Source organism: Sorex fumeus, unplaced genomic scaffold, assembly GCF_029834395.1.
Source record: "Sorex fumeus unplaced genomic scaffold, SorFum_2.1 ptg000095l, whole genome shotgun sequence".
In the NCBI taxonomy this organism is placed as follows: Eukaryota; Metazoa; Chordata; class Mammalia; order Eulipotyphla; family Soricidae; genus Sorex; species Sorex fumeus.
Genome location: NW_026606152.1, coordinates 12,356,537 through 12,382,488, shown reverse-complemented (window position 1 = coordinate 12,382,488; position 25,952 = coordinate 12,356,537). Strand labels below are relative to the sequence as shown.

At 43.1% G+C, this 25,952-nt stretch overlaps 1 protein-coding gene across 1 annotated transcript in view; it reads left to right on the top strand.

Moving 5' to 3' along the window:
• Nucleotides 1–25,952, top strand: part of SACS (sacsin molecular chaperone) — an 80,215-nt gene that overhangs the window by 21,312 nt on the left and 32,951 nt on the right. The window contains exons 2-8 of the mRNA XM_056133054.1: nt 2,266–2,416; nt 10,386–10,473; nt 11,492–11,577; nt 18,734–18,845; nt 19,754–19,900; nt 21,928–23,401; nt 24,347–24,438. Of these exons, the coding sequence (XP_055989029.1) occupies nt 2,266–2,416; nt 10,386–10,473; nt 11,492–11,577; nt 18,734–18,845; nt 19,754–19,900; nt 21,928–23,401; nt 24,347–24,438 (2,150 nt within the window). The remainder of the gene's footprint in view (nt 1–2,265; nt 2,417–10,385; nt 10,474–11,491; nt 11,578–18,733; nt 18,846–19,753; nt 19,901–21,927; nt 23,402–24,346; nt 24,439–25,952) is intronic.

Genomic DNA, 25,952 nt, shown 5'->3' with positions numbered 1-25,952 from the left:
TTGGCAATGACCGACCACTTTGGGGATAGGGGTGGGGTGGGGTTGTTAGTATGGACCTTAGGCAGAACTGATGTCATTATAAGTAACCCCGTAAAATGTATTCAGGGTATGCTTTGACCTCTCCATGTTCTAAGCTTCTTAGGACCATCTCCCTTCCCCATCCACGTTTCACGTTGGCTTCACTTCCTCTGAACTCTTGGTAAAGCTCATTTATTTGTTTCCAATAATGCCACTATAAACCGATATTCCTTAGTTACTGCAGTCCTGTTTTCCTGGTTCCCTAGGAGAGTAGAAGAAGGCAGATTTTCAGTTAGCAAAGGATCTAGACTTGGATTTGTCCAGTGCAGGTGTGCTGCACACTCACATTCTTGTCATTTACTGAAATACAATAAAGGACTCCTTTCTACAGGCCATCTTATTGGAAAAGTGAATGTCTGTATATATTATTTTGGTGTCAGGACTCCCCATTGGTGCTCTGGCATCCCCAGGGTCCACACCCACTACCCTCTTCTGGACAGATTAAGAGGTGGGTCATCAACTTTACACCTGGCAATGCTGAGGATTCAAACTCACCTGAGAATGTTTCGGAGCTAGTTTCATGGCCCTAGGAATCCTTTTCTTTCCTGATCTTTGTATTGAATTAACATACTCTCCTTTAATTAATTAAATATGCTTACTTGTTCCAAGCAGGGAAAGACAAGCATGATTTAGTACTCTTTCTGTCTCAAATACGATTTGAAGGGAGAGCTGGATTAGGTACAAAGATATTCTGTGTAATTGTTACTTACAAAGGGTAATAATTGTTACTTATATAGGGTAACATATAACAACTATATAAACCCTTTATACGTAACAATTACAAGAATATATTTATTGTTGGTGGGGGAGGAAGTGGAGAAGTGGTCCTGAAATAACAGTAATGCCATTTTGGGGTCAATGTTAAAATTCTATTTAATGTACTTAAAACAAAAGACACTTAACTTTCCTGGTTGGTAGCATAACCTTTGAATCACCTTAATAGAATGCCTTTGTGCGTGTGGTTTGTGTGTGTGTGTGTGGGGGGGGGGGGGGAGTGTGCAAAATGTGTCACCCAAAATGTGTGACACTTAAGTCAGAGGAGAGAATTTGCGTTTGATGAAGGTTCATCAAATGACAAATACACACTCTGAAATCCCAGGGCATGCTCCAACATATTGCCAAAATAAGTTAGATTCCTTTTGAGCATGTTAAATTTTTGTATATATTTTTGTGTTCTCATCGACGGAGTTCCTGCTGGCACTTCTTTCTCCAAGCAACTGAACCGTTGATCCCACTTTTTTCCCTTAAAGACGAACAGTAAGAGAGAGCACGCAAGACACTTGGCGTTTGGGTGCCACCTCCTTCCCCTGAGTGTAAGACTTGACCATCCATTTTACTTGGTTACGTAGACTTTAAGGATTAAAGGGCACGTATTCAAGTCGAAAGAGACTCTAGAAAGGGCCAATTCTGTCTCTTGGCACCGTTGATCATCGTCAGGGACAATATAGGAAATTTCCAAATCAGCGTTTTGCATATCTGGCTGATGCCTAAGTCTCTCCTGGTCCTAGCGCCCCAGCGGACGCGGACCCGGCTGGGCGGGGTGGGCGTGGCCGGGCGGGGCCAGGAAGGCGCTGCAGAACTGCAGGTCCGGGCGGGGGCGGGGCCTGGCAGGGTGGGCGGGGCTTGGCGGGGTAGGCGGGGCTGAGAGGAACTGCAGAACTGCAGGTCTCGGCGGGGGCGGGGCCGAGTGGGTGGGTGTGGCCGGGAGGGACCGGGCGGGGCCAGGACGGCGCTGTGAGCAGCAGGTCCGGATAAGGGCGGACCTGGCTGCGGCGGGGCGGGGCCTGGAGGAGGAGCCCGGCGGCGGGGCGGGGCCTGGGCTAACGGTTTCTCTGGCGGGCAGGCGCGTGCCCACGGGTGCCCTCCCCGGGCCCTTGCGGCCGGGAGCGCGCCTCCGCCTTGGCACGCCCCGCCCCCGCCGCGCGGCTTCCTCCGGCATTTCCACTCGGCTCGCCCAGCTCGCCGGGCTGCACCGAGCCAGGACGGGCCGGGGCGGCGCGGCCCGGCTCCTTGAGGCTCCCGCGGCCCGGGCCCGCCTTCCGCGTGCCGGGGTCACTGTGACCGGCGTCGGCGCGGTGGGGCGGGATGCCCGCGATGGGGCCCAGGTAGCGCGGGTGGGGCCGGGCTCCGGGCCCAGCGCGCGAGCCCACGTGGCTGGCACTGAGCGTCCCTTTGCCTCTCGCGCAGGTGGCTGCGGGTGACGGTCCTCCCGGGCTGCGTGGGCTGCAGGACCCTGGAGGTGGAGGCGACCCAGACGGTGCGCGACGTCAAGGACCGCATCGCGGCAGACACGGGCTTCCCGGCGGCGGAGCAGCGGCTGTGGCTGGGCCACAGGGAGGTAGGGGCCGAGCTGTCCTCCGCGGGTGTGTGACTCGACGGAGCTGTCCCCTGCGGGTGCGTGACTCGATGGATGAGCCGCCCAGCAGCGGACTGTAGGGGTGATCCAGGGAGCCGGGCAGCGCCCACTGCCCCGTTTAGGCTCGTCTTCCTTTCCCAGCGTGCGAGGAGATATTTGCGGGGGGGAGGGAGGGTTGGGGTGGGCAGAGTCCAGAGAGTTGTTCCAAGTCTGATGCCTCATAGTTAGAGTAAGTTGAGTAACTGCTGTGCCTGCAAGGTGCATTTTGAAGCCAGCCAGAATCCCGGTCAATAACTTCACTGTTTTTTTTGTGTTTTTGTTTTTAAATTAACCTCTTGCACCTTTCCACCCATCTTTGAATCTCAGAGATTTGGCACCAAGGGGTCTGCAGACGTCATAGAAGACTGAAACACTTGTTTTAGTAGCATTGCTACTAGAACTTCCAAAGTGTGAATGAACGACTTTTATCAGATCAAAACTTGCATATCCTGTGAATGGATGATAAGACAAGCAATTCATTGGACTATTTCACACCCTCAGTATTCTTTAAGGGTGAGATGCGGTTTTTTTCAGAGATAGATTCAAGGAAGGACATTTTACTGAAAATCAGCTTGCTCTCTTACCATAACAAGTAGCTCCACTTTGTATTTATTCATCGTGTTTATTTATTTCTCGGTAGTACTAAGGGTGTTTCCCTGGCAGTGCTCAGCTGGCGCACACCGGGTCTGGTGCGTGCAAAGCCTGTATGTGCTCTGGTTCAAATATTCTGGCCCTTTGAGGTTTCTTCCTTGCCCAATATCTTTGCTTTTTATAGGATAAAGAATAGCATTTCCAGAATTTTAAACAGGCTGAATGAAAGTTGTGTGAATGTGCTGCAGGAGCCCTCGACCCTGCTGTATGCAGTATCAACTGCTGGCTCTCCTTCTGGCAACAAATTCAGACCAAGTATTTGACAAGGGTGATCTTTAGTCTTTGTCCCTCTGCCTTTGCGCTTGCCCATCAGCTCCTGTTTTAGGTTGTTGGGGGGAGGCGGGTGGGTGGAGGCAGGCGCCTCAGGAACCTTGCTTAGTGTGAGGTACTGAGATTGCAGACTGGGTGTGTCCATGCTTAGTGTGAGGTGCTGAGATTGTAGACTGGGTGTGTAGAGGTAGAAGTGAAGGAGAGAATACTGGGAAAACCTGTAAAAAGTAATGATAGTGTATGTGTGTTTCTGTGTGTAGAATAAGGCAGGCATTGTGCCAGGATGTTCACAGGTCTTGAACTAGGAAAATAATGATTCAGATTACAGAAATGAATACTATGGGTACCTGATTTTGGAGGAAAAGGTAGTGAGCAGTTTGCCCTTATATATGGTTCAGCTAATGGCAAGAAGAAAGAAACATCCAGGAAAGTATGTGAAGAGCTAGGTGATCTGGACAATAGAAGGCGAGTTGAAAATCACCTTAGGATCTGTTCTCCTGGTTGGTTTTTGTTGTTGTTGTTGTTGTTTGTTTGTTTTGGTGCTTTGGGGTTAATTCTGACTTTGCACTCAGGAATCACTTCTGGGGGATTTGGGGGACCATATGGGGTGCCAGGGATTGAACTTGAGTTGGACAGGTACAAGGAAGCACCCTACCTGTTGTACTATTCCTCTGAGCAAGTTTTCCTATTTCTGAATGGGATAAAGCTGATTCTAACTTGTTCTCAGGCATCTGCCATGTAAGAGTCTTGACCAGAGTCAGCAAGTGGCTGAATTGCAAGGATGAGAAGCCGTGGGCTAGAGAGAGTTTTCAGAAGTAACTGGCTCAGCTTGTTTCTCTTTGTGTACATTGATAAAATGCACCAATGATGAATATCTGTTGAACTGGGTACTTAGCTTATCCCATCCCATTTATTATTCTAAAACCCAATGAGTTATTACTAGTACATTTTGTAGAAAAGTATAGGTCAGATTTATATGATGAAGTATCAAATCAGGATTTGGACCCAGTTCTGTCTGATTGCAAAAGCTGTGGGCTTTGCACTGTTCTACACCATAGGAAATCTGACAGGTTGTCTATTTAAATAAATAAAAGTTCACCCCAGGCTTCTTTAAAGCAGAAAAAGCCATTAAGAATATAGTTGTTCTTGTTTAATTTTTTTTTTCAGTTTATTGAGGCACCGTGATTTACAGTGCTGGTGATAGAATTTCAGGCCCACAGCACCCCACCCTCCACCACTGTGTCAGTGTCCCTGTACCCGTGTTTTCAGGTGCCTTAGTCTGAGTTCTATAAGCCAACTCTGTTTCTGTTGCCTTTGGCCATTTGTTACTCCTTTTCTAAGCTTCTTTATATCTTACATATGGGAGAGATCATTCTATGTTTGTTGGTCCCTCTTTGACTGTCCTCTTAGAGCTCAATACTCTCCAGTTCCATTTACATAGCAGCAAATCGCATGATTTTTCATTTCACATAGAATAGTGTAATACTCCATTGTGTGTATGTGCCAGAGTTTCTTTATCCAGTCATCTGTCCTTGGACACGTGGCTTGTTTCTAGATTTTAGATATTGTGTGAACAGGGTTTATCAGAGTTCTATAGGTGTGAATCCTGTGCAGCTGCCTCCTAGGAACTGGCCCAGGGTCCGAGCGCTGCTCCTTCTATCCCCACAGCTGTGCCTTAACCCCTGGACTAGTTCTCCAGTCCCTAAATTCTCCTGTTATAGGAAGGGGTTATATTTTTTTTGTTTGTAAATTTTTCAAGATCTTTATATTTCTTGGTTATTGACCCTTTGTCAGGTGAGTGATGGGCAAATATTTTCTCCCAATCTATGTGGTGTCCCTTTTTCTTGTCATATTTCTTTTGAGTGAAGAAGCTTCTTAATTTGACGTAGTTCTGTTTTTTGTTTTTTAAATTCTTTTCTACTGTTTGCTGGATCAGTGATATTGAATCATTGAAGATGCTTTTAGATTCAGTGTCATGAAGGGTTTAACCTATTTTCCTCAATATAATTTATAGATTAATTTATAGATTCAGGTGTGATAGTGAGGTCTTTAATCCACTCAGAACTGATGTGCATGGTGTGAGAGAGAGGTTTGAGTTTATTTTTTTGCATGTGACTGACCAGTTTTCCTACACCATTTTAGTAGAGACCTTCCTTGCTCCACCTCATTCTTCTAGATATTCTTTTTTGAAGATTAGCTGACAATACATCTGAGGATGTGTCTCTGAACTCTCAGTTCTATTTCATTGTTCTGAGAGTTTTTATCCTAGTATTATTGATTATATTATTTATTGAAGTTGGGGAAAGAAAACTTCTCATCTTTTTTCCTAGTATTGCATTGGCTATTTAGAGGTTTTATTACTTCATATAAATTTTAATGGCATTTGACTTATGTCTACAAAATGTGCCATGTGAATTTTTATAGGACCTGCATTGAGTTCTCTATCAATAATAGGAAAGAGACAATCATATAATCTTATCAGTAGTTGCATAGAAAGTATTTGACAAGATCCAAAGCCATTCATGATACAATTCTTAATTAAAAGAGGATAGACGGGGGTATGGTGCCGCCAGCAGGTCAATCTGTACCTGTGAGGTGAGTGCATCAGCAGCCTGATGGCGCCTTCAGACTTCCAGATACCCCAATATTGCTGCTGTGCCTTTGGCCAGACCCCAAAAACTTGGGGCAAAGTTTACCAAGAAAGTAGACAGCCAGAAATTAGGTATGTGGGAAACACACCCACAAACCACCTCCGACTCAGCTATATAATTGGAGGCAAGGCCTCTCTGGTTCCTGATTGAACTGCTTAATGGCCATGATTCCAGAGACTCAGAAATGAATCTTGGAAACCAGCGGCTTTAGGTAGAAATGCGTCCAGTCCCTGCAGTAGGTTACCAGTGCTGGGCCAACCCAGGTGGGAATAGGTTTCGTGCCTTGGCCTGTTCCCCCTGGCGGCCAAGTGGCCGCCATCCTTCAGAGGCCACTGGATAGTCAGGTTTGGGCCCCCAGTGACGAGACACATAGGGCCTCACGGAATGGGGGTGGAGCCAGGCTTGTCCTCCCCACCCCAATGAGACCCCAAGTCATTGCCCACGAATGGCCTCTCTGGCTCCTGATCCAGCTGCTTAAAGGCCATGATCCCAGAGACTCAGAAACAAATCTCAAAACCCAGTAGCTTTTGGCAGAAATGCGTCTGGACCCCACAGTACGTTACTGTCACCAGGCCACCCCAGGGAGGAAAGGGTGTTGTCACTCCACCTGCTCCCTCTTGGTGGCTCGATGGCCGTCATTTTTCAGAGGCTATTGGACAGTCAGGCCTGGGCCCACAGTGGTGAAACTTGTTGGGCTTCATGGGATGGGATGGAGCTGGGCCTGTCCTCCCCACCCCAACGAGACCCCAAGTCATTGCCCACAAACGGCCTCTCTGGCTCCTGATCAAGCAGCTCAACAGCCATGATCCCAGAGACTCAGGAGCAAATCTCGAAACCCAGTGGCTTTTGGCAGTAATCCCTCCAGATTTAAGTGTTAAAATTTCTGAATTTCAAAATCATATGGCCCTACTGAAGCCATGCGACATCATATGTTATTCATAACCAGCAATAGAACACAAATTGTCTATTGTTGCCTTTTCAGCATATCTGAGTGTTGGGGTAAAATCTCAAATAATAATGGTGGGTCTGGTGTCGAAATATTGAATGTGATCAAAGTAGAGAGAGAGAGTAATGTGGAAATCATCCGCCCCACAGGTGGGTGGAGGGTGAGGGATGGGGGTATACTAGGGTTTTTGGTGGTGGAGAATGGGTACTGGTGAAGGTACGGGTGTTTCATTGTATGACCGAGACTTAGACCCAAAAGCTTTGTAACTGCTCTCACGGTGATTCAACAAATAAAATATAAAAAATGAAAAAAAAGTAAGGTAAAGTTCATATACAATTCAATCAGCTAATCGGTGGCTGAATAAATAGCAGTACTCCTACAAAAAAAAAGAGGATAGAAAGAACTTTCCTCCATATAGTTAAAGTTATTTGCCACAAATCCATAGCTAACATCATATTCAGTGGTAAAATATTGATATCTTTTCCTCAGATCAGGTTGCCCACTCTCTCCACTATTACTTAATGTAGCAGTGGGAGTCTTGCTATGATCAAGAGAGAGGCATTAAGGGGATCTGAAAGAAGAAGCCGAACTATCACTGTAGACAACATGATAGTATACATAGAAAACCCTAAGTAATCTATAGAAAATCACTCAACACAGTAAACCCCTACAGTAACATGGCAGGCTACAAAATCAACATGCAGAAATCTATGGCATTTCTATATACAAACAATCAAATATAAGAAAAATAAAAAATAAGAAAACATTCACAAATGTGCCACTCCCTCCAATTAAGCATCTGAGGTACAGCTTAACAAAATAGATAAAAACTTATACAAGACAAACTGTGTCACTATTAAAAAAATAGACAACACAAAGAAATGGAAATACATCCCCTATTCACAAATTAAAGGATTGATATTATTAAATCACCACCCTGCAGAAAGCACTACATAGATTATATACTTGCTATAAAAATTAATCTCTTATAGTCTAGTTCTCCTTCTCAGAGAGCCTGGCAAGCTACCAAGAGATCCTGCCCATACTCGAGAGTCTGGCAAGCTCCTGTGGCATATTTATATGCCAAAAATAGTAACAATAATGTGTCTCATTCCCCTGACCGTGAAAGAGCCTCCAATGCAGCACCATTGGGAAGGATGAGTTTGGAATAGCTGCTAATATCTCAGGGCTAGGACAAATACAGACGTTACTGGTGCAAATTGATGAATAACTGGATGACAATGATAACAGTGATACAGTGATAAAAATAAACTTTTGAAAAAAAATACCCTAGGGAACATAATTCGCTTCAGTTTCTGAGGGCGTGTTTTTGACTTCTCAGCTACTGCATTTAGCTAAATCATGCTAAATCATGCCATCAGAAAGGCTTACCTTTATAGAAGAAAATCCTTCAGAGTGGATTCTGAAGGATTCTAAATATCTGAATTTAGAAGAAAAATTCTAATTTTTCCTTCTAAATTTATTGCTGCTGCCCCAAACATTTTAGGTTTGAATTACTGTTGAATATTCCAGATCTACTGGAGGGCAAAAACAGAAATAATATTGAGATTTCTAAATCTATCAGGTCTGACAGCTCCTTTTCACTCATTACTGTTGGTTGTAATGGACTTTGGAGTTGGACCTTTATTCTCAGTCCTTTGGGTCACCTCCCATCCTATTCTTGCCTTTGCTTCTTGGTCAGGAAGTTGAGTTTTTAAGTTCCTCACTTTACTTCCTGTTTCCTGCAGGGTGGGTCTGAAGTTGTATGTTAGAGCTGTGCATTTTCTTTCACCTTTTCCCTCTGTGACTAATGTGTTTGAGCCACAGACTACAAGTTTCCCAGTATTACCTACCTCCCTTTCTATTAATTGATGAAAAATGCTTGAATCTTGAGGTTATCCGTGTACCCTTAAAATGTGAGCAGAGGGAGAAGCCTTAGGAGATTAAGATTGCAATTAATTTTGTATTGTTTGTTTAATGGTTTTGGGGATTTAGCTAGTAGATTTCTCTTTACTGAATACTGTTCTGTATGAATAGGCCATAGAGTTTTGGTTGTGCCTATTTTTTTTCACACTTAAGCTTTAAAAAATAGTTTCCTTTAAAATTCAAGACACTATGTAGATATGAAAGAGCTATAAAAACTGGGAACTGTAATGTATTTAGATCTGTGATTTAGAAATAGGCTCATAATCGCAGATGATGTATAGAAAGTAAGGAGAAAAGATGGGATATTGTTATAAAAATTCAGGAGATGTTAAAGGTCAGAATAATTGGAAATGGAGAACAAATTGTATATGAGAGAAATTGATAGATTCTATGGGTAGACATCCTGGAGCCCAGGGATTACTTGGACATGTGATGTGGACGTGCACTTTCCTGTTAAGATGGCTAGGGGGACATTACTTCTTTTAGTTGAGATATAAAGTAAGGATGGGTGTAAGTGCTGGAAGGAGTGAGGTCACCCTGGACAGGTTCCACAGAATAAATCACAGAATGATTGCAAGAAGGAAATGATTGTCTAAGTGTTTTTTTTCTAGGAAACCAGTTACAGGGATGTTATAGACCAAAGTAGCTTAGGAGGTTAGAATTCTCATCTACCATTTTTTTTTCTCATCACATCTTTTTTTGTTTGTTTTTACAGCAATATATTGAGAAGTGTTTTTTCAGTGTATATTTTTAGGACGAACAGTCTAATAATTCCCTTTTTGAAAATAGATGAAAAATAAACCTGCTGATAAAAATTGTGAGATACTATTTTTTTGTGAAATACTTCCTAAGAAATTACCATGACTATTAATGTCATATCACGGAAAAAGAACAAATGATCGTAACTAATTTCAAACTTTAAATTTTGTCCTATAGTATTTTAACTATTCTATGGATTTCTATTCTGAACAATAAAGTTTAGAAATGCTAATCAAAAGAATGATTTTGCTTATGTTTATGATCCTGATTAATCACAAAGTAGTCATCATAAGAATGTTTATATATATTTGTAATTAAGCAAAAATCATTCACTTCTAAAATGAAAAACTTAATGAATTTCTATTCTGTGGCTTATTTACATCAGGAAATCAGGAATAACTTATTTCATGATTTAAACAGCTAGCATTCTTTCCTTCTTTGTTCTTGTTTTGGGGTCACGCCAACAATGCTTAAGGCTTAAGGCTTACTCCTGGCTCTACACTCAGGGATCACACCTGGAGGTGCTCAGGACCATATAGGATGCTGGGAATGGAACGTGGGTTAGCCATGTGCAAGGCGAGCTCTCTACCCACTGTACTCTCTCTCTCTGGCCCTTTATTTCTTATGGGAAAAAAGACTGTGGTAAAGTTTTGATTTTAGAATATTCAGAGCTAATTTCTTTTCTGCATTTTTTTTTTGTATTTTTCAGTTACCTGACTGGATCAAACTTGGAGACCTGACTTCTAAAACTTGTCATCTGTTTGTAAACCTTCAATCAAAAGGCTTAAAAGGGGGAGGTATAATGCCTACTTCACCTTGTGTATGCCATATTTAGTTGCACAAATGGGAAGTGAGGTTCAATGGGGACTCAGTAGTCAGGGCTCACTCTTGACTGCTCCCTTGCACCATGTGACCCAGAAGGGTCTCAACAATGCAGATTGTGGCTGCAGTGATCCCTGGTACCCCTGGACCTAAGCAGCACCACATTACTGGGCACCAGCATTGAACTATCCGTATCAATTCACTGCACATCACTTAGAGTGGTCCATGGTCCACCAAGCCCTGTGTGGAAAGACACTCCCCCTACTCCTCATGAAAAATTAAAAGTGATGTGAAAGCGTATCCTTTTGTGTGTGATAAGGGGGTAATGAGGACCAGAAGCAAATCAGTGTGGCCGAAACTAGTGAGTTCTAGAATGAATGTGCTGTCTTAAAGCAGGCCCATCTGCTTATTCTTGGAGACTAATAATACTAAGTAGTGCAGACACATGTACACATTAGTCCTGATTTCTTTCTCCAGCTCAAATTTCTTTTTTTTTTTTTTCATTTTGTGCACCTGAGAAATTATGTCCCTTCTCCCCTTTTCTTTTCCCTTTTTTGACACCTGACTGAAGTGTTTGACTAGCTCTAAGACTCTAGGAAAAGACTTGGGTATTCTAGAAGTGGATGGCTACTGAGCTGAATCTCAAAGCAGAACATTATTTGAGTTTGAGAATATTATGAATGTAACAGCTGCATTAAAAGGCAAAGCATCCAGCAAATAGCACCATTTGTTTCATTTGCTCTGGAACCTATCTTGTCCAGTGGTCTTGATGTTATGATAACCTGTGGATTTTGAAAACAATTTGTGGTTTGATTTAAAATCTTAAGATTTGACCAAATTAAATTTGTGTTTTACGAATCTGCTTAGCCAATTTTTGTATTAGAGTTTTGCTGTAAAATGTCTGAAATGAAACTTGAGTTCCATTGCCCCTTGTAGTCAGTTGGCTATGGGATTTTTTTTGAAATTATTTTAAATATTTTTTCTCTATCTTAGGTCGATTTGGTCAAACAACACCACCACTTGTTGATTTTCTCAAGGACATTTTGAGAAGATACCCAGAAGGAGGACAAATTCTGAAGGTTGGGCAGTGTGTTGTTTACAAGCATGAATTCTTTTGTTTTGTTTTATTTTGGGGTCATACTCAGCAGTATGTCCCCAAAACAGGGATTACTCCTGGCTCTGCACTCAAGGATCACTCCTGGCAGGGCTCAGGGGACCATCTGGGATGTTGGGAATTGAACCAGCATGCTGGCCAAGAACCTTACTCTCCATACTGTCACTCCAGCCTTACTAGTCTAAATGTGCTTTGGTGAAAATGAAGTGATAAGTAGAGGGATATGATTCAGGTGGTAGTACCCTGCCTGGCATATGTGAGGCCCTGAGCTCGAATTTTGACCACTGTTGAGTGTGGCTCAAGTACCTTACTACTGAGTCAAGCTCCAAACCATCAGACCCCACTAGGGGTTGTGCATTGCCCAGAGTTCAAGCCCTGCTTAGTGTGGCCCTTTGAAAACAGGAGATGGAGTCAAATGGGAACTTAGGAGTCCTGTTAGTGTTTAACACATTGATGAGCTGCACTCTTTTTTTTTTATTATGTATTTTATTTATTTATTTATTTATTTTTATTAGTGAAATACCATGAGGTACAGTTGTAGATTTACAATTTTTTGTGCTTGGGTTTCGGTTATACAATGATCAAATAACCATTCCTCCACCAGTGCCCATTTTCCACCACCATGGATAATATCCCTCCCACACCCATCCCCCCATCCCACCCTGCCTCTGTGGCAGGGCATTCCCTTTTGTTTTCTCTCTCCTTTTGGGTGTTGTGGTCTGCAAAAGAGGCATTGAGTGGCAAACATGTTCAGTCCATAGTCTACTTTCAACATGCATCTCCCCTCCTGGGAGGATCCTTCAAACACCCTTTATTTGGTGCTCCCTTCTCTATCTGAACTGCCCTTTCCCCTAGAATACCCGGCTGGCCTCTAAGCTATGGAGTAATCCTCCTGGTGTTGATCTTGAGCTGCACTCTTGTGTTAATTAAACCACATTGAAATGTGACCCACCAGTGGTGCACACAGTGTAGTTATTTTTAAGTTATACCTATTTTGAATGACTCAGACTTTCTTTTTGTTTTTTTTGGGCCACACCTGGTGGTGCTCAGGGCTTACTCCAGTCTTTGTGCTCAGGGATCACTCCTGTTGGGCTCAGGTACCATATGGGGTGCCTGGATAGTCTGCATTCAAGGCAAGTGCCCTCCCCACTGTACTGTCATTTTAGTCCCTCTTTCCCTTAAGCTTGAAGTCTATGTAGGACTAGTTAGGAAGGCAGTATAAATTGCATGATTTTGTTATTTCTTAGATCTGCCTATTATTCCATTGTGCATATATACCTCTACTTTTTAACCTTTCATCTGTCATAGGTATATGGGTCGTTTCCATTATCTTGGCTATTATAGTGGTGATGTTAGAGTTGTACATAGATCCATTTGAATGAATGTTTTTGAGTTTTGGGGATAGATGTCAAGAAGTGGTAATGTGGTAATGCTAGATCATATGGTCATTCTATTCCTATTTTTTTGGTAGATCTCCATGGTTCTTTCCATAAAGACTGAACCAGATGATATTCCCACCAACAGCGATGAGGGTTTCTTTCTCACCACAGCTCCACCAAAAATGGCTATTTCCAGATATTTTGATCTGAGCCATTCTCACCAGCTTGAGATGATATTTTATTGTTTTGATTTGCATTTCCAAATCATGAGTGACAAGGAGCACTTTTTCTTAATGCTCGTTGGCTATTTGTATGTCTTCTTTGGGAAAGGGTCTGTTCATTGGTAATAGTATTGTGAGCCACAGAATATTAAAAAAATTATAAATAAAATTGATAAATCAGAAAGAAAGGCAGTATAAACATGGAAGGTTTTATAGGCAAAGAGCTTCACTAAGCTGTTCATAACTAAGCTATGTGTTTAATGATGATCAAATACAGTGTTGTTCTAAGAAAACTTTTTATAAAACATTCTGTAGGAACATTTTAAGCCAAGTTGACCAAACAAACAAGTGCAAATTTCACCTTTTCGAAGCAATGAGTATGTACCTGTTTGACCCCTGGACTTAGAAATGTATCTTTTTTAATAGTTATTTATGTTTGTGAAATATTCTTTTAATCTGAATACACTCATTAAAAAAGAACTATAAAAGAAAGCAATAAAGTAAACGAATAAACAAATTAGGTTTTGTTTAAACTTAATAAGGAACTTCCTAATGAAATGTAAAAATGGATCAGTGTTTTTCATTGTCCTTATCATTAATCTTTTTAGTGTTTATTACCTTCAACATCTTCGCCTTTATTACATTTTCCATTTTTTATGGTAAATCTGAAAGAAATAGGATTTGGGTTATTTATTTAGATATTTATACTTACGCACATATGCTTATTGAGGATGGATGCATCTTTTGAGATCTGAATGGTGGTATTTTAGATTAGTTTTGGTCCACCTTTCAGAAAAGGCACCAGTGTTTCACTTTATGTTAATCTGAAAACTTATTTTTAATCAAGATATTAGGAATATGGGGGCAGAAGTTTGTTTATTGGGATGCTCAGTTGTTAAGGAGAGGTGAATAAAATAAATTAAAAATGAAGTTTTAGGAGCCAGAGCAATAGTACAGTGGGTAGGACACTTGCCTTGAATGTGCAAGGCACCAGACACCACATATGGTCTCCTGAACCCTATCAGGAGTGTTCCCTTAGCATAGAACCAGGAATATTAGTTCTGACAGGGGTGGCCCTACTAAACAAACAAACAGAAAAAACAGTACAACAAACAAAGAATATTTGGTTGGGTAGGAGTAGGATCTTAGCAATTCAAGTGATTTGGATCCTGTCTGAAGAGAAGAAGGAAGTCTTAGAGTTGGCAACCAGCTGATGTTTATTTTTCCACTCCGTTGACTGCACACATTTGAAAGTAGCTCTTTGGATTCTGGATATTTTAGTAGAAGTTGACTGTTTTAGACTTAATAGAAAGAAGTCACCTGGACTTAGACAACCACCTATGATCAATTTTATTTTTAGTTACTTTCCCAAGATCTCACATAGGCGTGTTTATTGTCTCCTCTGCTTAAAAAGTTTTTTTTTCTTTTTGGGTCACACCCGGTGATGCACAGGGGTTACTCCTGACTCTGCACTCAGGAATTACTCTGGTGGTGCTCAGGGGACCATATGGGATGCTGGGGATTGAACTTGGGTTGGCCACATGCAAGGCAAATGCCCTCACCACCGTACTTTCGCTCCGGCCCTTAAAAACCGTTTGGATAGCATTCCATTCTAATTTTTTATGCAGTGTGACACTAGAGTTTATACCTGCAGTTTTCTCCAGCTCTGCTGCTTTGAATATGCATTATCATTTTATAACATATATTCAGGTGAAAAAAATAGAAACTCTAAAATATTATTTTGCAAAAAAAATTGTATTTTGCTGTATCTTGTTTTGTTTTAAATATCTTGATATAAATATGGAAAAGTTCTTGGGATTCTGTTAAACTCAGTAGGGTAGGTGTGGGATTAAAAATTCTGGCAGTCAAAAGGCACATGGAAAAAATGCTCTACATTGCTATCATAAGGGGGATGCAAGTCAAAACAACAAAGAGATACCATCTCACACAACAGAGACTGGCACACACCAGAAAAAACAAGAACAATGTGCTGGTGCAGATGTGGGGAGAAAGGGACTCTCTTTCATTGTTTGTGGGAATGCTGATTGGCCCAGACTTTTTGGAAAGCAATGCAGGCGTTCCTTAAAAAACTAGAAATTGAGGAGCAGCTCTCTGGCCGGCCACGGCCCCGGCCCCGGAGGCACAAGGACTTAGCACAGAGAACCAGCTGCTTGGAGCAGAAAAGCAAAAGGACTATGTGTTAAACCGAGCCACCAAGCCTGCCCGGAGGGGAAAGGTTGTTGTCCCGCTCGCCTGCTCCTCTCTGGAAAGAAATATGGCGGCCGCACGGGAGCCTTGTGGACAGCAGGTTTGAGCAGGGGGCGGGGGGCAGCAGGGGCCTCATGGGAAGGGGGGCGTTCTGGGCCGTCCTTCATGCCCGATCGAGGTCACCAGCTGCCCCCCACGAGTGGCTCTCCAGCACGGCCACAGCCCCGGCCCCGGAGGCACAAGGACTTAGCACAGAGAACCAGCCGCTTGGAGCAGAAAAGCAAAAGGACTATGTGTTAAACCGCGCCACCAAGCCTGCCCGGAGGGGAAAGGGTGTTGTCCCGCTCGCCTGCTCCTCTCTGGAAAGAAATATGGCGGCCGTACGGGAGCCTTGTGGACAGCAGGTCTGAGCCGGGGGCGGGGGGCAGCGTGGGCCTCATGGGAAGGGGGGCGTTCTGGGCCGTCCTTCACGCCCGACCGAGGTCACCAGCTGCCCCCCAGGAGTGGCTCTCCGGCACGGCCATGGCCCCGGAGGCACAAGGACTTAGCACAGAGAACCAGCCGCTTGGAGCAGAAAAGCAAATGGACTGTGTGTTGGACCGCGGCATCAGGCCTGCCCGGAGGGGAAAGGGTGTTGTCCCGCTCGCCTGCTCCTCTCTGGAAAGAAGGATGGCGGCTGCGCGGGAGCCTTGTGGACAGCAGGTTTGAGCCGGGGGCGGGGGGTAGCGGGGGCCTCATGGGAATGGGGGCGTTCTGGGCCGTCCTTCACGCCCGACCGAGGTCACCCGCTGCCCCCCACGAGCGGCTCTCCAGCACGGCCACGACTCCAGAGCACAGAAACCAATCTCTTGACTATCTAACTTTTAATGGAAATACTTCCAGGGTTAATAAGTGAAACAGCAGAAATCGAAAATCACGCGGCCGCGCAACATCATTTTATTCTTAAACCAAGCTGTAGAAAGCAAATCATTTCACAACACTGTTTCAGCATATCTGATTGGGGGGGGGGTCGTAAACTCTAAACAATAATTGTGTATCTTCTATCGAAACAATGTATCTAGTCAAAGTAGATAGAGTATTAACTAGAACTCATCTGCCTCACGGGAATTGGGAGGGGTGGGAGGTGGGGTTCTATTGGGGTTCACGGTTAAAAATAAGTATTGGTAAAGGGAAATGTGTTTGATACTTACATGACTGAGACCTAAACCCGAAAGCTCTGTAACTTTTCCCACAGTGATTCAATAAAGAAATAAACTATTAAAAAAAAACCAGAAAGTGGGAAAAAAAACAAATTTCTCTCAAATGATAAATGGATAAGCAACAATATGGGGACTCTGTGAAATGGTATATTGTTCAGCCACCAAAGGAATGAAGCATCGAGACATATGTTGCAGTCTAGATGAACCTTGAAAACAATCCTATGTAACGCAAGTGAACAGGAAGGATCACACAGTGGAGGATTTTATTTATGTGAAATACAGAGAAATATATAGACAAGACAAATCTGCTGAGACAGACAGCAGATTAGTAGTAAGTGCTGGGGATGATGGACTAGCAGGAAGTTTCCTTTTGAGATAATAAAAATATTCTAAAATTGAAAAAAAAACTAGAAATTGAGCTCCCATATGATCCAGCAATACCACTTCTGGGAATATATCCCAAGAGTGCAAAACTACACAGTAGAAATGACATCTTCACTTGTATGTTCATTGAAGCACTATTCACAATAGCCAGATTCAGGAAACAACCCAAGTGCTTGAGAACAGAGGACTGGTTAAAGAAACTTTGGTACATCTATACAATGGAATACTATGCAACTGTTAGGAAAGATGGAGTAATGAAATTTGCTTATAAGTGGATGGACATGGAGAGTATCATGCTATGTGAAATGAGTCAGAAAGCGAGGGACAGACATAGAATGACTGCACTCATTTGTGGAATATAATTGTGGAATAACATAATATGAGATTGACACTCCAGGACAGTAGACACAAGGGCCAGGAATTTTGCTCCATATTTGGAAGTCTGCCTCATGATCTGGGGGAAAAGGCAGCTGGTATAGAGAAGGGATCACTAAGTCAATTATGGCTGGAGGGATTGTTGAGATGGGAGGTGTGTGCTGAAAGTGCATAAAGGACCAAACATGATAGCTTCTCAGTGTTTGTATTGCAAACCAAAATCCCTAAAAAGAGAAAGAGTATGGGGGAAATTGTCTGCCAGTGAGGCAGGGGGAGGGTTGGGATGGGGGGGGGAGGTGATACTGGGGACCTTGGTGGTGGAGAATGTGCACTGGTGGAAAGATGGGTTTTCGATCATTGTATGTCTGAAACTCAAACATGAAAGCTTTGTAACTGTATCTCACAGTGACTCAATAAAAACAAAGAAAAATTCTGGCAGTTACAGAAAGTTGCATTAGTTAATTAGATACTTAGATAAGGTTGTGGTTCAGGTGTTTAAGTTTGGTTTTGAGCAGCTGATGTTACAGCTGAAGAGTCTAGTAACAAAACTATTCCTTAATTTCATTCAATTGCACAACTGTCTCTTTCCCAGGGGCTGACTCACTTCTTTGCTCTGAGCAAGGCTTTGTTATTGATACTGCAATATAAACAGTCTGAGAGTAATAAAAGCTCTTTTCTGTTCTCTCCTTTCCTGTGTCCACCTTTAAGTGACCACTAGCTGCTGGGAAAATAAAGTTTTCTCTTTATAAGTGAACAAATGAGTGAATGATGCAGTGCTCCCTGCAGTGAACACTGCTACGAAAGAGATGAATCAGTTCTGACCTTTAAGAAACTTTCTCCTTAGTCTAGGACAAAAATATGTTTGTGCATCAAGTTCTCAGGAAAGTGTCATACTAATACATGTTTTCTTGAGAGACAGTGAATTTGGGAAGTGAATAATAAAAAGTCCTGATTTTTGGTGACTGAGAAAGTGGGTCTGCTCATCCCACATGGCAGAACAAACAGGGCCAGATTGGAGCAAATTCCAACAATTTAGCAAAGGTGTGATTTCTTTTAAAGGGAAGAATTTGGGTACATTACAAATAATAGACAGTTTTATATATAGTCATGGGATTTGTAAGAGAAATGAAAAGGCAGAAAAGGTATGTTAAAATTGTGACTTAGTATGTGTATTTGTATGTATATTTATAGAACTCACCATCTTTTCACCATGCTCTTACATATTACTTTCATATATTGCTAGATCTTAAATGGTTCAAATAGTGTTTTTCTTACTTAAATTACTTTTAAAAGTTATAGGCAAATAAAGGGATTGCTTCATATCAAGTATTGATTCTGATATATTTTGTGTTTAGGAATTAATTCAGAATGCAGAAGATGCTGGAGCCACAGAAGTCAAATTTTTATATGATGAAACTCAGTATGGAACTGAGACTCTTTGGTCCAAAGACATGGCACCATATCAGGGTAAGACTCAGAACTGGGAATAAGGTTTTTGCACTAATAGGCGATTTTTAATAATCTATTTAACTTGAATGTACAGGTGTGTGAAAATAGGCTTCTGGAGATGCTGGAATATTCTTTGTAATTTATTTTGACAGATTACTTAGGTTTATTCACTTCGTAGGAATTCAGCCTGTACTCTGGAGATCTTGTGTCTTACTACATTTATGTCATACTTCACTTCTAAAAATGAAAATGGTTAATCTTAAAATATGGTTAATGACTATTTTTTGATATATTCAAAGAATCTCAGAAACTCTGATATGTAGTCTCAAAGAGTGGAATTCCAAGCATATTAAATAAGTAACATATTAAAGGGACCCAAACGTGGACCACTAGAAGACAGGCAGTATTATTCTGCAGTGCTTTATCACAGCTTGTTGTGTTAGCAGTTTCAATTATGCAAGTAATGTAATGTGACAAACTTAAGCTTATCGCTTATCTTTATTAAAGGACATTTTTCTTTATGAAATACTATAACAAGTTTTCTTATTTAGAAGTTTCTTTTGATACATTAAGATGTATATTTACTGATAAATTGAACTTCCAAAAATTTATGCTATTTAGGAAAAAATTAAGTAATACACAGGTAGTAAGTACCTTATGACACATTTCCTTGTTTGTCTCGTGTTTAAGGTGTTGTCTCAGCACCAGAATTCCTGCAGTTTTTTTTTTTATTTTGGCCCACAGTACTGCATTTTTTGCCTGCCTGTAAATTTCACTATTGGGTTTTTATTTTTATTTTGAAAATAATCCAAGACCATAATGCAGATTTTAAGTATTTAATATACACTTTCCATCTTCTCAAGATAACAGTTTTCTTTGAGAATTTTCTCAAAGGTGCGCATCATTTTGACTTTTTCCCTGTGCAGGGGCAGCGCTGTATGTCTACAATGACGCCGTGTTCACAGTGGAGGACTGGTGTGGCATCCAGGAAATAGCCAGGAGCAGGAAGAGGGACGATCCTCTGAAGGTTGGGAGATTCGGAATCGGCTTTAATTCCGTCTATCATATAACAGGTGTGGGCTTTGGAGTTTCAGCCTTGACACTGAAAATAACTTTAACCTGTACTTTGTAATGACTCCCCTTAACTCTGGAGCTGATATTGTTTTGAGTGGCAAGAAGGTTGTCAATGATGGATTAGTGTGGCCCAAGTTTTCTAAAGTTACTAAGGGACCCACATGAGAGTTTCACTGAATGATATTCAAAATTAATGTCATCATGATCTTGTGGAATTAGTATAAAATATTTAGTTAAGTTTTTTTCTTGAGGCAGGGGCGCACCCAGTATTCAGGAGGCTAGGAGGTCTCTGTGTGATATTTGGCCAGCTGGACCAGTGGTTCAGAGCTTGAGGATGTGGTTGGTGCTGCTCAGGTCCTCTGATGCTGGGAACCGTTGAGGCTACCTCTGCAGTGCTCAGGATCTTCAGGATCACATCTGGTGATGTGGCCACATCAGCTCAGGGACTCCAAGGCCACACCTGGTGTTGCTCAGGGACCTCCAGGACACTCCCAGTGATGCTCAGGGACTCCAGGGCCATATCTGGTTATACTCAGCAGCCTCCACGGCCACACATGGTCATACTCAGAAGACCATGTCTGAGACTGGTCTGCCCTAGGCTTATACCCTAAACATTGTACGCCCAGCCCCACATTAAATTCTGTGAGCTTTGACCTGATTGGTGCCCAACTGTGAGCTGTATTGGTATGGAAATGTGCCTGGGAGTGAACCATTTAGAGAATGCAGCCAACTGCCTGCATTTTTGTCGCACCTCGATTTGTTCCTTGTTTGAGACTGAGCAGAGTTATATGGGACATAATAAATTGGAGGGTTTTCGTCTAACTGGGGAATTGCAAAATCTATAGGTCCTCCTTCTTACCTCTCAGTCTCCCAGGACTGGTGTCAGAATGTTCTGAGAAAGAACACAGATGAGAGCGCCACATGCTACGTGTTTTCAGTGGTTGTCTTGGTGGCCATAATATTTCCTGTTTGAAATGATCAGTAACTGAGGAGTTAGGAGTAGTGATAACCCGCCTGCAGATGAAAATTGTACAATAAAGGTCATCTTTGAAGTTTCATCTTGCCTGAAGTTTAGGTGCTAAAAATCATCATGGGTGTTAGAACATGTCAAAATGTCCCTTTGGCAGCCTTAAAAAGACACCATAAGAAAGAACTTATCCAAATACAGTATGGAAAATGCAGATAGTTTTCTTGGGAGTGTGTAAATATCTGTCTTTGGATGAGGAGTAGGTGAAGCATTAGGTATCGGTTTAGGGGCTGTTCTGTACCAAATGCATCCCTGGAAACAGTACATTTGGGTTCAAGCCTGCCTTAGATGCTTCCAGTATGAGGGGGGCCTGCAGTGTGAGAGGCGGAGGAATGATACCCACTGATGTTCATTTCAGACTTCCTCCAGGGTGTGTGAGCGATAGTACAGTGGGTAGGGAATGTGCCTTACATGCAGCCAACCCAGGTTCAATCCCTGGCATCCCATATGGTTCCATGAGACTGCCAAGAGTGATCCCTGAGCGCAGAGCCAGGAATAAGCCCTGAGCAATGCTGAATGTGGCCCAAAGACTTAAATAAATCACCTCTGACTTCCTCTAGGGTACACACTAACTGAGCAATTTGGTGCACAGAATTGTCTGCTTGGTTATTTCTTCCCCCTACCCTTTTTATCAAAGATTCTACCATTGAAGTTTGATTTTTAGCATAGGATAAAATTCTGTTTTAGGTTCACATGGAAGTAGGGCCTGACAGAAATATCTAGGGATTCTATGTTTTTCATTTTTTAAATAAGTCCTTGAAGGTTTTAAGTAATATGTAAAATCTCTATGCCTGTTTGTTAAACCAAAATAAATAATTTTTCATGTTAGAAGAATAGTCTTTTCGAAGCTAGATTACTTGTTTCTAGATAAATCTGTATAGTCATTTTCTGCTTCATGCTTTTTACCCTGTGTATTAGTTTGGTGTGAATTATCATTATAATGTGATTAGTCTGTTAACTTTTGATAGTTGACCATAACTGCTGAATTTTCCTTTACAGATGTTCCTTGTATTTTTAGTGGTGACCAGATTGGGATGTTAGATCCTCACCAGACACTGTTTGGTCTACATGAATCCGGTCAGTGTTGGAATCTCAAGGATGACAGCAAAGAGATAAGTGAACTTTCAGACCAGTTTGCACCATTTGTTGGCATTTTTGGGAGCACCAAGGAAACATTCACAAACGGACATTTTCCAGGAACATTTTTCCGTTTCCCTCTTCGCCTGCAACCGTCACAGCTGAGCAATAACCTTTACAATAAGCAGAAGGTTCTGGAGCTGTTTGAGTCATTCCGGGCAGACGCAGACACGGTACTGCTCTTCCTAAAAAGTGTGCAGGAAGTCTCCTTGCATGTCCGAGAACCTGATGGGACAGAGAAACTGGTTTTTCGAGTGACTGCGCGGGAGAGTGAGTCTGGGAAACACGAACGGCCGGATTCCATCCAGATCCTGGGCACCGCGATCAGTGACTATTGCAAGAAGGTTCCGAGCAGCAGCGTGACCTGCGTGACTTACCCTGTGAACATCGCCCTGGAGGACGAGAGGGGGCAGCACGTGCAGAAGACGTCCTGGCTGGTGTGTAACAGCGTGGGGGGCCGTGGGCTCAGTGGCGAGCTGGACGTGTTGGCCGATGAGCTGAAGTTCGTGCCGATCATCGGCATAGCCATGCCCCTGCCGAGCGGCGAGGAGGCGCCGGGTGCCACGCCGGACTTCCTGGGCAGGGCCTTCTGCTTCCTGCCCCTGCCGCCTGGGGACGAGAGCCGGACAGGGCTCCCAGTGCATGTCAGCGGGTTCTTTGGCCTGACGGACAACCGCAGGAGCATCAAGTGGAGGGAGCTGGACCAGTGGCGGGACCCCGCGGCCCTGTGGAACGAGTTTCTCATCGCCAACGTCGTGCCCAAGGCCTACGCGTCCCTGGTCCTGGATTCCATCCGTCGCCTGGAGGCCGGGGGGCGCGCGGACCTGCTGCTGTCCATCGAGGCCATCTACCGGCTGTGGCCCGAGGAGCCCTGCGTACGGGCGCCCTGGAGGCCACTGCTGGAGCCGCTGCTGGCCGAGCTGCTCCCGCACGCCGTGGTCCACTCCCGCGGCGGCCGCTGGGTCCGGCCCGAGCACGCCTGCTTCTCCGAGCTGGATGCCAGCCTGGACTACACCGACACGGTGCTCAGCTACCTGCAGGGCGCGGGGCAGCAGGTCGCCACGGTGCCAGCCCACCTGGCTGCAGCCCTGGCCCTGGGCCCGCGGCCCGTGCGGAAGGTGACGCCCGCCTGGGTGCGGCAGGTGCTGCGCAAGGCGCCCCCGTCCCCCGGGGCCCCCCACCGACTGCACCTGCTCGAGTTCGTGCTCTCTGACCGAGCCTACGGCGAGTTGCTGGGGCTCGAGCTGCTGCCGCTGCAGAATGGTCACTTCGTCCCCTTCTCCTCATCCGTAGCAGACCAGGATGCTATTTATATTACCTCAGAGGACTATCCAAGGCAAAAATCCCTTTTTTTTTTAAACAGGAAACAAAGCTGCATAATCTACCCTTAGATATGCCTCAGCCCCTTATCCCTATGGAATCCTTTCTTTTCTGGAAATTTTTCTGGAAATGTCTTAAAAGGCAGTGTGGGTAGGCCCGGGATGAGAAATGAAGACACTGAGTAAACTTGATTCTTCGTGGAATTCGTTGATTATCTGTGTGAAAATCCACAAACTGATGATCCACATCGATTGTATAGTTAGGGGGAAGTCTGTTGGAGAACTTGATGAGAATAGGAAAAGATACAGCTTTATATGCAGAAGGGAAGAAGCGCCATGTATCTTATCCCTTAAGTGAATTTTTCCATGCAGGTGCCTGGACCATGACTCTGGGCTTTGTAGCACTTGTCTCCTGAGCACAAAGTCCCAGTTTGAACTATGGTGCCACCTGCAAGGGCTGAGTGTAACAGACAAGGCTGGTGTTAGGGTCCTGGGAAGGAAGTACCCTGGCAGAGGCTAGGTGGGCTCTCCAGCAGGCCACCAGGCTGAGCCTGGCCCCCTCCCACACCCTGCGCTTCCTAACTCCCCCTCACAGTTGTACTTCTTGGCAACTTCCCTAACTGGGTGTTGTAAACAGTGGCAATGTACTGAGTTAAGATTTCAGTTTGATTAATCTGAATTTAGTATATTAAGTAATTTTTTAAATAGGATATAGCCAGCCATTTCAGAAAAAGTATGTTTTATTCTAAGAGGTTTAGATATATTCTTCTTTTGGATACTGCCCTGTGTTTCAAAATGGTCTTAGATAATAATTGATCTCAGAATATTTCCTGTCACTTGAGGTATACATTATAGTTTATATAAAATAGAGTAGTGTGTTTAACTGATGGGGAATTATATGGTTGAATGTCTGCATCTGATCATTGTAGGAAGGTCATAATCACTGTTTCTTTCAACTTTAGGTCCCTTTTCCCAGGTCTTGAAGGAAGACTTATTTTAGACAACTTGAAGCCTCATCTTCTTGCTGCTTTAAAGGAAGCTGCTCAAACCCGAGGTAGGATATAGTTGCTTTGTTTTTTAAATTTATTGAGAAAAATACCAGCAGTTTTTAAAATAAATTTTCTATTTTAGTTTAATCAGTGAGAATTAGCAGTAGTCACTCATTTTAAATTTGATAGCTCTTTCACATGGTTTAGCTAATGAAAATTTTAAGATGTTTGAGTACTGGACTCTGACATCTGAAATAATTCAAAAATGACATTCTATTAAAAATTGTCTCCTTTTTAAATGAAGTGATACATGTGGCGGACCCGAGTTCGATTCCTCCGCCCCTCTCAGAGAGCCCGGCAAGCTACTGAGAGTATCTCGCCCGCACGGCGAAGCCTGACAAGCTCCCCGTGACGTATTTGATAAGCCAAACACAGTAACAATGGTCACAATGGAGATGTTACCCGGTCCGCTTGAGCAAATCGATGAACAACGGGAGGACAGTGACAGTGACAGTGATACATATTTTGGGAATAATTTCTTAGGTCTGTGTGGTACTTCCTAGTTTTCTGGTGTTTTTCCATTTGCTTTCTCTCTTCAGCTGTCAGTCCTATAGTGGGTATAGGCAACTGTGGTCAGACTTTGAGCTCAGGCAGTTCTCTTCCCAGCCTTGTCTGGTGCCCCTGCTGATTGATGCCTCTGCTATCCTGCCCGTCACAGCAGCATGTGCTGGTGTAGACAGGCCCAGTGTAGCAGCATCAGGACGAAAGTGTTCTGAGGATTCCTGTTGGCTGGGTCTGTGTTTGAAGTTGATCATCTTTCAACTTTGGCGACTATCCTTTCCATTCTGATGTTTTCTAAGTTAGGTATTAGCCTGTATATTTTTGCATTTGTTCCACTGGTTAAGATTGTAAATCCATCTGTAATTATTCATTGTGTGGTGCATCACTTTCTACTGAAGATAAAATTTTGTTAATTGAATATTTTTTATTCTGAGGTGGGTATGGATGTGGAAATCAGTCCAAATTTAGAAGCATATCAGGTAGAAAGGATAGAAGGCCAATGATCATCAGTAAAAGTTTTTCAGATATCCAGATACCCTGGGTATAGGACACAACTTCTTTCACCCTAAGTGCCCCTGTTCAGTTTCTAGAGATAAATTTAATTACATGATGATGTAGGTAATTTGATCTCTGCCAGCTTGTTTCTTACCACTTTGGCTTTTTATTTTCTCCTCTACTGTGGATTTTGAATTATAATTTAGAGATTATATTAAAGCAGTATCTTATCTCCGGTTCTTGGTCTGTTAATATTAGATGAAATATCTTCACTGTCTGTCACCCATAGTGTGTGACACAGTTATTTTAGAAGTTGTCTGCATGGTTTTGAGTAACTTCACTATTGTCATTATTAAATAACCCAAATTTCTAACTGTTTTAGGATTTTTGTTTCGTGGTATAGGTGATAGATATGGTGCCTATCATTTATATTATATTTGTGTTTTAAATTTAGCTTTATTATGGCGCTGGGTTCAAACTCATGCATGCAGTGCTGCTGAAATAAATCCCCAGGTAATGCCTT